Source organism: Hypanus sabinus, chromosome 11 (genome assembly GCF_030144855.1).
Source record: "Hypanus sabinus isolate sHypSab1 chromosome 11, sHypSab1.hap1, whole genome shotgun sequence".
Lineage (NCBI taxonomy): Eukaryota > Metazoa > Chordata > Chondrichthyes > Myliobatiformes > Dasyatidae > Hypanus > Hypanus sabinus.
In genome coordinates, this window is record NC_082716.1 from 50,032,630 (window position 1) to 50,046,071 (window position 13,442).

General features: G+C 40.0%; 1 protein-coding gene across 2 annotated transcripts in view; it reads right to left on the bottom strand.

Annotated features, from left to right (window-relative positions):
* Nucleotides 1–13,442, bottom strand: part of hook1 (hook microtubule-tethering protein 1) — a 79,022-nt gene that overhangs the window by 7,840 nt on the left and 57,740 nt on the right. For both annotated transcript variants that reach the window (XM_059984304.1, XM_059984305.1), the window contains exons 16-19: nucleotides 12,973–13,060; nucleotides 8,800–8,831; nucleotides 4,194–4,276; nucleotides 302–402 (exon numbers count right to left, since the gene is read on the bottom strand). In XM_059984304.1, coding sequence (XP_059840287.1) covers nucleotides 302–402; nucleotides 4,194–4,276; nucleotides 8,800–8,831; nucleotides 12,973–13,060 — 304 coding nt within the window. The remainder of the gene's footprint in view (nucleotides 1–301; nucleotides 403–4,193; nucleotides 4,277–8,799; nucleotides 8,832–12,972; nucleotides 13,061–13,442) is intronic.

The following is a 13,442-nucleotide window of genomic DNA, read 5'->3' on the forward strand; positions in this document are numbered from 1 at the left end:
AGAGAAATTGATGTGTTCAACTTGGAAAAACTAACATGGGAATAAAAAATACAATGTCTCCATTGCCCATGAGATCTATTATTTACCAAGAAAAAAATCAGTTATCAGTAAAATAAATTAATGAAATTACTTTCCATACATCATCTCAGATCCATTCAGTCTGGCATTTTTTAAAATGTATATTTATTATCAGGCAACTCTCAGACTAAAAATGAAAAAGAAGCAATGGGGAGCATCAATATAAAAATGAAGAATAACTGGCAAATCAGAATCCACAAGTAATCTTGAAACGTGCACTCACATTACGAGCTTTCTCGAGGTACATTTTGTACCTTTCCTCCATTGCCCGCATATCTTCATCTTTTTTAGTTAATCCACGTTGCAATTCCTCAATACTTTGAGCTAGAATGATAAGATTTGCAATTTAAACTTGTTTAATTGCAATAAAATTTAATTGCATTTGAGGGTAAATGATACAGGTCTGATTTTTGATACATTAAATTGTTAGTAAAGGGTCATTATATCTTCATGTTTTATGAAAAATTTTATAAAAGTGTCATACAATAGGAAGTTGAACAGCAACTTAAATTGTAAAAATTGTTTTATATGAACTGCAATGAACTCCTATTAAATAATATATATACTTATAAAGGATTTGAATGGTTTATAAAGACCAAGCATGGGACAGAATACAAATCCAACAGCACAATATAGGCCCATCGGAACTACAAAGCTGTGCCGAACATGTCTTTACCTGAGAAATTACCTAGGGTTACCCATAGCCCTCTATTTTTCTGAGCTCCATATACCTGTCCAGAAGTCTCATAAAAGACCCTATCATATCCATCTCAACCACCGTTACTGACAGCCCATTCCACACACTCACCACTCCCTGCATAAAACACTTACCCCTAACATCTCCTCTGTACCTGCTTCCAAGCACCTTAAAACTGTACCCTCTCACAAATGCCATTTCAGCCTTGGGAAAAAGCCTCTGACTATCCACACAATCAATGCCTCTCATCATCTTATACACCTCTATCAGGCCACCTCTCATCCTCCATCACTCCAAGGATAAAAGGGCAAGTTCACTCAACCTATTCTCATAAGGCATGCTGCCCAATCCAGGCAACATCCTTGTAAATCTCCTCTGCACCCTTTCTATGGTTTCCACATCCTTCCTGTAGTGAGGTGACTAGAACTGAGCACAGTAATCCAAGTGGGTCTCACCATGATCCTAGAGAGCTGTAACATTACCTCGTGGCTCCTAAACTCAATCCCAAGATTGATGAAGGCCAAGGCACTGTATGCTTTCTTAAACACAGAGTCAACCTGTGCAGCAGCTTTAGCGTCTTATGGACTCGGACCCCGAGATCCCTCTGATTCTCCAAACTGCCAAGAGTCTTACCAGTACTATTATATTTTGTCATCATATTTGACTTACAAAAATGAACCACCTCAACTTATCTGGGTTGAAATCCATCTGCCACTCCTCAGCCTAGTTTTGCATCCTATCAATGTCCCGCTGTAGCCTCTGACAGCCCTCCACACTATCCACAAAACCTCCAACCTTGATATCATCGGCAAATTTACTAACCCATCCCTCCACTTCTTCATCCAGGCTATTTATAAAAGTCACGAAGAGTAGGGGTCCCAGAACAGATCCCGCAGGCACTCCACTGGTGACCAACCTCCATACAGAATATGACTCGTCTCCAACCACTCTTTTCTTTCTCTGGGCAAGCCAGTTCTCGATCCACAAAGCAATGTTCCCTTGGATCCCATGCCTCCATACTTTCTCAATAAGACTTGCATGGGGGACCTTGTCAAATACCTTGCTGAAATCCATACACACTACATCTACTGCTCTACCTTCATCAATGTGTTTAGGCACATCCTCAAAAAATTCAATCAGGCTCGTAAGGCACAACCTGCCCTTGACAAAGCCATGCTGACTATTCCTAATCATATTATACCTCTCCAAATGTTCATAAATCCTGTCTCTCAGGATCTTCTCTATCAACTTACCGACCACTGAAGTAAGACTCACTGGTCTATAATTTCCTGGGCTAACTCTACTCCCTTTCTTGAATAAAGGAACAACATCCACAACCCTCCAATCCTCGGGAACCTCCCCCGTCCCCATTGATGGTGCGAAGATCATTGCCAGAGGCTCAGCAATCTCCTCCTTCCCCTCCCACAGTAGCTTAGGGTACGTCTCGTCCGGTCCCAGTGACTTATCCAACCTGATGCTTTCCAAAAGCTCCTGTACATCCTCTTTCTTAATATCTACATGCTCAAACTTTTCAGTCTGCTGCAAGTCATCCTTACAATTGCCAAGATCCTTTTCTGTAGTAAATACTGAATACAGATGTACTCATTAAAGTACCTCTGCTATCTCCTCCGGTTCCATACATACTTTTTCACGGTCACATCTTAATGGTCCTATTCTCTCATATCTTATCCTCTTGTCCTTCACATACGTGTAAAACGCCTTGGGGTTTTCCTTAATCCTGTCTGCCAAGGCCTTCTCATGGCCCCTTCTGGCTCTCTTAATTTCTTTCTTAAGCTCCTTCCTGCTAGCCTTATAATCTTCTCGATCTCTATCATTACCTAGTTTTTTGAACCTTTCGTAAGCTCTTCTTTTCTTGTTGACTATTTACAACAGCCTTTGTACACCGTGGTTCCTATACGATACCATCCTTTCCATCTCATTGGAACGTACCTATGCAGAACTCCACGCAAATATCCCCTGAACATTTGCCACATTTCTTCCGTACATTTCCCTGAGAACACTGTTCCCAATTTAAGCTTCCAAGCTTTTGCCTGATAGCTTCATATTTCCCCTTACTGCAATGAAATGCTTTCTTGACTTGTCTGTTCCTCTCCATCTCCAATCACTATCTCCAAAATGCTCTCCCACTGAGAAATCTGACACCTGACCAATTTCATTTCCCAATACCGGATCAAGTACAGCCTCTCCTCTTGTAGGCTTATCTACATATTTTGTCAAGAAACCTTCTTGAACACGCCTAACAAACTCCACCCCATCTCAACCCCTTGTTCTAGGGACATGCCAATCGATATTTGGGATAGTTAAGTAGTAGGAAAATATCTCTCAGTGAGTATGAATTTAAATGTAATTATTTCATGTTATTCTGATAAAGCACATAAACAGAGGAGAGAAGAACTTTATTTTACATAGCAACTTGCACAATTTCATGGCATCCCAACATATTTCTTCCTTTCTTCCTGTCGTTAATGTTTCTTTTCATTGTTTACCTTTATCACAAATGATTTGCTAATTTTCTGTTTGCTGCTTATTCATTTTAAAGTCTGCTTTCTTAACTTGGCAATTCATTTGAAAGATCATTTTCTTAACATGTTTATGTGTTACAATGACTTAAGAACTCGATAGATATGTGGTGGAAATGTGCATTACAGCCTGGTTTGGGAACACTAACGTCTTTGAATGGTAAATCCGATAAAAGGCAGTGGATTTGGACTGGTGCCTCATAAGTAAAAGCATTGAGCACATGTATGTGAAATATTGCCGTAGCAAAACAGAATCCATCATCAAAGATCCTCACCACACAGGTATGCTCTTTTCTCACTGCTACCATCAGGCTGAAGGTACAGGTGCCTCAGGACCTGCACAACCAGGTTCAAGAAGAGTTACTACCTCTCAACCATCAGGTTCTTAAACAACAGAGGACAGCTACACTCATTTAAGGACTCTTATATTGTTATTTTGTGCTGGGCTCGTTATATTGTTGCTATTTATTTATATCTGTATTTGCAGTTTGTTTAGTTTACAGTGCCCGATGTTTACACTTTATAGATCCTGTTTATAGTTATCGTGCTATAGATTAGCTAAGTATGCCTGCAGTAAAAGAAATAAAATCTCAGGGTATTATGTGGTTACATGTATATATTCTGTTAATAAATTTTACTTTGAATTTTGTGTTTTTGTTCTATCCTGCACCATCTTTTCCAAATCTCATACACAACACTTCCCAATCCTAACAAAAGATCAAAGATATGAATCATTATGCCTGCCTTCCTTTTTGCATAAATGTTATTAAACCTCATTTTTTTCCATTACTCCTATAGTTTGCTTACTCTTGTTAACATTATGACAACAATTCATTTGGAAGATTAGATGTCTCGAATGTAGTGATGTTTATACTTACATCTCTGCTGTATTTCATGCTGTAATTCTTCAATACGTTCATTCTTTTTCTGTAGCTCATCTTGAGTTTCATGAAACTTCTCTCTAAAAACAAAATATTGAACAATTTAAACTATGAGAAAGTCTTGCTTGGATGTGAGCTAATTACACATTTTTTCAGCTTAAATAGCCTTTGTTCATCACGCATGCCAATTTCATTTTCAGTTCCGTCAGCGGCAAGTTGTGAAAAAGCCATCAAACCTATTGGCTTTATCAGTAGCTACAAGCTACAACAAACTAAACTGAAAGCAGCTGAAAAGTTACAAATGTTTTGATCCTCTTAAACCATAAGACTATGAGACATTGGCAGAATTAGGCCACTCAGCCCATCGAGTCTGCTCCACCATTCCATCATGGCTGATCCCAGGTCCCACTTAATCTCATACACCTGCCTCCTCATGTCCTTTGATGCCTTGATTGATCAGGAAATGATCAACTTCTGCATTAAATATATGCACAAGCTTAGCCTCCACAGCAGTCTGTGGCAGAACACTCCACAGATTTACTATTCTCTGGCTAAACCAATTCCTTCTTACTTCTGTTCTAAAGGGTCACACCTCAATTTTGAGGCTGTGCCCTCTAGTTCTGGATACCGCCACCATAGGAAACATTCTCTCCACATTCACCCTATCTGGTCCTTTCAATGTTCAGTAGGTTTCAATTATATCCTCGAGCATTCTTCTAAATTCCAGTGAGTACAGGCCCAACATTGCCAAACGCTCCTCATATGTTAACTCCTTCACTCCAGAAATCAGCCTCATGAATCTCCTCTGGACTCTCTCCCAATGACAACATATCCTATCTGAGACATGTGGCACAAAACTGTTGACAGTACTCTAAGTGTGGCCTGACTAGTGTCTTATAAAGGCTCAACATTATCTCATTGCTTTTATTTTCTATTCTCCATTTGCCTTCTTTACCACAAACTCAACCTGTAAATTAACCTTCTGGGAGTCTTGCATGAGGATTCCTAAGACCCTCTGCACTTCTGATGTTTGAACCTTCTCCCCATTTAGATAATAGTCCACATTGTTGCTCCTTTGTCCCAACACTGTATTCTATCTGCCAATTTTTTGCCCATTCTCCCGATCTGTTTCAGTCCTGCTGCAATCGTGCTGCTTCCTTAGCACTACCTATCCCTCCACCTACCTTCGTATCATCCGTAAACTTTGCCACAAAGCCATCAATTCCATTATTCAAATCATTGTTAAACAATGTGAAAAGCAGCAATCCCAGACCCCTGAGGAACACCACTAGTCACTGGCAGACAACGAGAAAAGGCCCCTTTTATTCCCACTTGCTGCCTCCTGCCTGTCAGCCACTCTGCTATCCATGCCAATATATTTCCTGTAATGCCAGAGGATTTTATCTTGTTAAGCAGCTTCATGTGTGACACCTTATCAAATGCCTTCTGAAAAGCCAACTAAATAACATCCACTGCCTCTCCCTTGTCCACTCTACTTGTTAGTATATGATCAATAGAAAGCTTGAATGTAAAACCCACAGCCCTGTCATATAGAACGATGGAGATTCACAGTCCCCTATGTGATGAAATCTCTCCTAATCTGCGTCCTAAAAAAAAAATGTTTTATCCTGATATTATGCCCTTTAGTTTCTAAAGGCAATGAAACTGGATGAGAAAAACATTGCTTGCTCAATATAATCTCGTTGACAAAAAGTGTTAATGGATAAAAATCACAGAGTCCACATAAAACAATTTGTGTTTTATTCAATGCCTCAATGTTAAGAATCCATATGAAAGGTAAATTAAACTACAATTTTTCATCCAGTACCTCCCATATGTTTAAACCAATTTCACACTCTTCATTCTGTGAAACAAATCCATTCTACTAGCTTTAAAAACTAGTTTTCTAAATGTTGGGTGAATTGATGGCTAACTTACTTGATGTAAGATCAATTCTGCCAGGGGGACAACGAACAACTTTTAAAGTCAAAGGCTTGAAAAAATGTGAATGCAGAGCAATTAAACATTTGTCAGTATGTTGTGAGACATATTCATTTCCACATAAAGCAGAAAGCAATTGAGATCAGTCTAGTTTGAGCTTTCCCTGATCATGGAAATTATACAGGAATGATAAATGCAGAGAACATGGATTCTTTAGTTGTGCTTTTTACCTACTGGTGCACATGTATAAGAAGAAATATTATAGTAATTGGATTATGACAAGGCAAACAGAAAATTGAAACTACAGGCATCTGGTGACCCTATGGTCTATGTTTTGGAAGCCAACTTTAGAACATCTTTCAAGAGGGTTACGCCCTGATGGTACACCTGGTAGGGCTTTGAAAACTTGTGCCAACTAACTGGCAGGTGTGTTCAAGGACATTTTTAATCACTCACTGCTTCAAAAGGGCAACAATCATACCAGTGCCCAAGAAGAGCAGGGTGAGCTGCTTCAACAACTATCACCCGGTGGCACTCACATCTACTTTGATGAAGTGCTTTGAGAGATCGGTCATTGTTATAATCAATTCCTGCCTTAGCAAGCACCTGATCTCTCTGCAATTTGCCCATCGCCACAATATGTCTGCCCCAGACACAATCTCACTGGCTCTCCACTCGGCTGTGGATCACCTGGGCAATAGCAACATCTATATCAGGCCACTGCTGATTGACTGCAGCTCAGCGTTTAACCCAATCATACCCTCTGTTCCAATCAACAATATCTAAAACCTGGGCCTCTGTACCACCCAACCTAACTGCACCCTTGACTTACGCACCAGGATACTGCAATCTATGTGGATTGGAAGTAACATTACCTCGCTGACAACCAACACTGGCACACCTCAAGGATGCGTGGTTAGCCCACTGCTTGACTCACGACACCCACGATCGTGTGGCTAGGCACAGCTCAAATGCCATCTATAAATTTGTTTAAGACACTATTATTGTTGGCGAAATTTCTGATGGTGATGAGGAGGCATACAGGAGCAAGATAGATCAGCTGGTTGACTGGTGTCACAGCAATAACCTTGCGCTCTACATCAGTAAGACCAAGGAATTAACTGTGGACTTCAGGAATGAGAAGTCGAGGGAACATACACCAATCCTCATTGAAGAATAAGAAGTGGAAAGGGTGAGCAGTTTCAAGTTCCTGGGTGTCAACATCTCTTGAAGATTTATCCTGGGCCCAACATATTGATGCAATTACAAAGAGATAGACAGTTCTATATTTCATTAGGAGTTTCAGGAGAATTGGCATGTCAGCAAAGACATTTGCAAATTTCTCTGGATGTACCATGGAGAGGATTCTAACTGGTATGAAGGGGCCACTGCACAGGAGTGGAAAAAGCTACAGAAAGTTGTAAACTCAGTTAGGCTCACCATGGGCACTAGCCTCCCTAGCATTCAAGACATCTTCAAAAGGCAATGCCTCAAAGAGGCACCATCTATCATTAAGAACTCCCATCACCCAAGACATGCGGTCTTCTTATTGCTACCATCAAGGAGGTGCTACCGAGCCTGAAGAGAAACAATGCTTCTTTCCCTCCACCATCAGAATTCCAAATGGACAGTGAACACATGACACTACCTCGGTATTTTCTTTTTTGTCCACCTTTGCACTACTTATTTAATTTAAATAATTTTCTCACCCATTAAGTGTAGTGTGTATGTGTGCTTTCCCTTCAATCTTGGGTCCTCTTGCAGAGGCTTGGGAGCTTGAGGGTTCGGCACAGTATCCTCGCTGACCCAGAGGCCTGACAGGACAAGCCACTGCACGGGATGTACAAGTGCCAGATAGCAGAGGTGGTTGACATAAGAAAGACCTACCAATGGCTGGAAATGGCAGGGTTGAGGGACATAACAAAGGTGCTGCTCATGGCTGCAGGAGAACAAGTGCTGAGCACAAGAGTCATAGAAGCAGGGGTTGATCACACAAGACAAGACCCAAGATGCAGATTGTGCAAGGAATCCAGTGAAACCATCCAGGACATAGTAGCAAGAAGCAAGATGCAGGCAGGGACAGCGTACAAGTACACCGAACGTACAACCAAGTTGCAGGAATTGTGTACAGGAATATCTGCGCAGAGTATCGATTGGACACTCCCAAGTCCAAATGGGAAACACCTGAGAAGGTAGTGGAGAATAGCAGAGCTAAGATCCTGTGGGACTTCCAAATACAGACTTATCAGCAATACTGACAAACCAACCAGACATAATATTAGATAAGGAACAGAGGAAATGAGTATAAATACACACACGCACACACATATTAATACATACATATATTTATTGTAATGAACAGTTTTTATTACTATGTATTGCTGCTACAAAACTACAAATTTCTCATCACATTCAGGTGATATTAAACCCGATTCCAATAATTAAATCTGTCCTGATGCAGGATTTTAACTTGAAATGTCATTTCTACCTCTGCCTCCTCAGACGATGCCTGACCCACTGAGTTCTTCCAGCAGTTTGTTTTTTTTTGTTAGTATCTGCAGTATACTATGTCTCCTTTATAATTAAATCTACATACCTTCAAATGCAGTGATAGTTTGGGAACTATTAAATGGACAATAAGATTTTTAAAAAGTTTACTTACAGATGTGCATCCAATTTCTTTAGTTCACTACACTGTAAAATAAGACAAAGCAAGTAGTTTCACATGATACTCCTCAACTGTAGAGTGTCTAATTCAAATATATTTAATCATATTTAAACAACTCTGTGCTAATGAACAAGTCAACATTGACTTTATAGCTATACAAAGCAGATTAAGATGAAATTATTATGTTTATAGTTATCTTACAGACTGCAGTCATTCATAAAGCAGTTATTACAAGAAGCTACAAAATGCAGAAACACGTCATGATTAATGCAAGTAGTGAAAATGTACCAACTTCAGTTTAGTTGCGATTACATCTGTCTACTCTTCCTATACCTCTTTCTTAAGGTTAGTGGCATATGATAATAAAACATAGACTGCTGAAAGACATCAAGATTGCATATTTGCGATATGAAAATAATTAAATTGCCCAGAGTTGATTTTAATTCAAATACCTTCCTCATGTTTTAGAATTTCTAAGATATACTTTATGAACATTTCAATATACACTCATCAACACATACTGCTGTCAACCATATGAAATGCGCATTGCCGCAAAATGAATCCTGTGACAATGTGCATTTGATGTAATTCTAATCATTTCTGTGTTATATACAAGTAAAACTCTGCAGCTCTACTTCCTTCATCATAAATCAACTAATAGACTGTCAATAAACATGCAAGACAAATCAGGTCTGGCAACTAACAGACCTCACTAGTGGTCACACAAAGGCAGAAGTCCATATCTGGAAACTCTAGCTGGTGATTGTACCTATGTCGCCTAAAGTTTGCCTACCACAAGTGAAGGAGAGAAAACAGGCACTTAGCAAATTTTGAATGAATTATAGAGAGCCACAACAGGTGCGTTGCAGGTGACAAATCTATAGTGGCATGCAAAAGTTTGGGCACCCCGGTCAAAATTTCTGTTACTGTGAATAGTTCAGTGAGTAGAAGATGAACTGATCTCCAAACATCATAAAGTTAAAGACAAAACATTCTTTTCAACATTTTAAGCAAAATTAATGTATTATTTTTGCTTTGTAGAATTTCAGAGTGAAAAAAAGGAAAGGAGCACTATGCAAAAATTTGGGTACCCCAAGAGATTTGAGCTCTCAGATAACCTTTTACCAAGGTTTCAGACCTTAATTAGCTTGTTAGGGCTATGACTTGTTCACAGTCATTGTTAGGAAAGGCCAGGTGATGCAAATTTTAAAGCTTTATAAATACCCTGACTCCTCAACCTTGTCCCAACAAGCAGCAGCCATGGGCTCCTCTAAGCAGCTGCCTAGCACTCTGAAAATTAAAACAAACAATGCCCAAAAAGCCGGCTATAAGAAGATAGCAAAGCATTTTCAGTTTGTAATGTAATTAACAAATGGCACTTAACAGGAACAGTGGAGGTCAAGTTGAGGTCTGGAAAACCAAGAAAACTTTCTTAGAGAACTGTTCGTAGATTTGCCAGAGAGGCAAATCATAACCCCTGTTTGACTGCAAAAAACCTTCAGGAAGATTTAGCAGACTCTGGAGTGGTGGTGCGCTGTTCTACTGTGCAGCAACACCAGCACAAATATGACCTTTATGGAAGAGTCATCAGAAGAATGCCTTTCCTGCATCCTCACCTCATAATTCAACATCAGAGTTTGCAAAGGAACACCTATGCAAGCCTGATGCATTCTGGAAACAAAACCTGTGGACTGATGAAGTTAAAATAAAACTTTTTGGCTGCAATGAGCAAAGGTTTGTTTGGAGAAAAAAGGGTGCAGAATTTCATGAAAAGAACACCTCTCCAACTGTTAAGCATGGGGTGGATCAATCATGCTTTTGGCTTGTGTTGCAGCTAGTGGCACAGGGAACATTTCACTCGTAGAGAGAAGAATGAATTCAATTAAATACCAGCAAATTCTGGAAGCAAGCATCACACCATCTGTGAAAAAGCTGAAGAAGAAAAGAGGAGGCTGGCTTCTACAACAGGATAATGATCCTAAACACAACTCAAAATCCACAATGGACTACCTCAAGAGGCGCAAGCTGAAGGTTTGCCATGGCTCTCACAGTCCCCCGACCAAAACATCATCGAAAATCTGTGGATCTGTTAATCAGCCACTTGAGCCTGCTCCACTATCCAATAACACCATGGTTAATGCAACAAAATCTTCCTTCTACCTCTCTTCATGTCTTGATTTCCTTGTAATTTAACTGTTAGCCAATATATTCAATAACATTGTCTCCAAAGCTGTGAGTAAAGAATTCCCAAGACTTGCAAAATACTGCTTATCTGCTTCTGAAGTACGATAACCCTTAATTGGAAATCATACCACCCTCCTTCTCAGCTCTAGATACCTCCAACTAATGTAAACATCTTCTCAGTGTCCATCCCGTCAATCCACTCAGTAGGTTTCAATAATCACATTGCATTCTTCTAAACTGCAATTAGTACAGGTCCAACCTGCTCATGCCTTCTTCATATGGCAGTCCCTTGGATCCAGGACTTGACTCAGTGAATGCTCCCTGCTGTTATACACATTATTCCTTGAATGTGGAAACTAAAACTCACTTAGTACCCGGGTACAGTCTCACCAGAACCCTGAAAGAACCCTCAAAAAATCCCTACTTTTATCAATCATACCATTTAAAATGAAGGCCAACACTTCATCCAGCTTTTCTAACTACTATTATACTTATTTGCATAATAATTTTTTGTGACCATGGACTTTGCACCTGCTTACTTAACCTATCTATATCGCTTCTCATGCTCCTTATACCACATTAAAAAGTGCTGGAGGAGTTATGCAGGTCAGGCTGCATCTATGGAAAGGAATAAACAGTCAAAGCTTCTGGCCAAGACCCTTCATCAGGACTATAAAGAAAGAGGGAATAAGCCAAATTCTTCTCTCTTCCTTCAACATACAGTAGATTCATTCTGGTTTCTTCCCCCTTCCTTTCCTGCCCTGATGAAGGGACTCAGCTCAAAATGTTGACTTTTTATTCATTTCCATACATGCTGCAGGACCTGCTGAGTTCCTCCAGCACTTTGTATGTGTTAGTTCGGGTTTCAAACATCTGCAGAATCTCTCGTGTTTATGATCAGGTTCCTTGTATCCTCCTCACAACTGCAAACCCAGTAACCTTTGCATCATCAGCCTATTTGGCTCTAGAAGACTTGGTTTCATTATCCAAATAATTAATATACATTGTAAAATGTTGAGACTGCCTCTGGCACCCAATTTGTTATTACCATTCTAATACAGTCCAGATCAGTATCCAACATCACATATTGTTGGCATGTTATGCACTGTGTAGTATGACATGTAGGGCGATCATGGTTTTTCCATGTCTATGATTTTTCTTGGTAAATTTTTCTCCTTCTCTGTCCATCACCTCCCTCTGGTGCTGCTCATCCTTCCCTTTCTTCCATGGTCTTCTAACCTCTCCTATCACATTCCCCCTTTTCTAGTACTTTATCTCTTTCACCAATCAACACTCCCACTCTTTACTTCACCCCCTTCCTCTCTCCCAGTTTCAGTTATCACCTACCACTTTGTACTTTTTCCTCCCCTCTCCCCACCATCTTACCCTGACTTCTCCTCTTCCTTTCAAGTACTGATGAAGGGTCTCGGACCAAAACGTCTACTGCTTGTTCTTTTCCATCGATGCTGACTGAGCTGCTGAGTTCCTCCAGCATTTTGTGCATGTTGCTTGGATTTGCAGCATCTGCAGTTTGTTTCATGTTTGTTTTTCTATAGAAGTCATTTGCGATTGCTTTCTTCTGGGTAGTGTCTTTGTAAGAATGGTGACTCTAACCATTATCAATATCCTTCGGAGATTGTCTGTCTGGTGTCAGTAGTCACATAACCAGCACTTGTGATATGCACCCGCTGCTCATGTGACTATCCACCACCTGCTCCCATGGCTTCATATAACCCTGATCAGAGGGACTAAGCAGTGCTCCAACTTGCTCAAGGGTGACCTGTAGGCTAGCAGAGGAAAGGAGTGCCTCACTCCTCCTTTGGTAGAGACATATCTCCACTCAGCTACTCAACATCACACATAGATTCAACATCTGCTCTGTCATAAATTCTGAAAAATGTTCTTCAAATAGCTGATAAGTCCAATAAACTATATCTTCCATTTTAAACATTATTTAACCTTAATTTACTTTTACTCACTCACTTCTTCAGACTTTGTGCCTTGCTCCTGCAATAATCGCTGGAGATCTTCTACTTGATGTTGCAGTTCCTGCACACGCTGATTTTCAAGCCTGCATATGTTTAAAGAAAAGCAAATAGAAAATTGCTTGTTTAAACCAATTATTACTTTGGACCTTCCTGCCATTTAGGATCTTTAATTAAAGTTATCTGTTCTCGGTTCTTATTCCCTACATTCATTCTTATTTATTTTTGGGTATTTTGGTTTCCCAACAAATGTATTTCCAAATTGGCTCTTACATGAGCCTACATTTCTACTTACACAATCATATCTAAAAGCATAATAGGCTCTGAGACTGTTCCAGATAGGTCTAATGTGAACTTGAGGAACAATACCTCAACCCCTGTCTTGGCATGTTGCGACCTTCAGGACTCTGTATCAGAATGAGGCAGTTCTGCCGTAAGTTTTTAAGGTCATCCAACAGCATTTACATC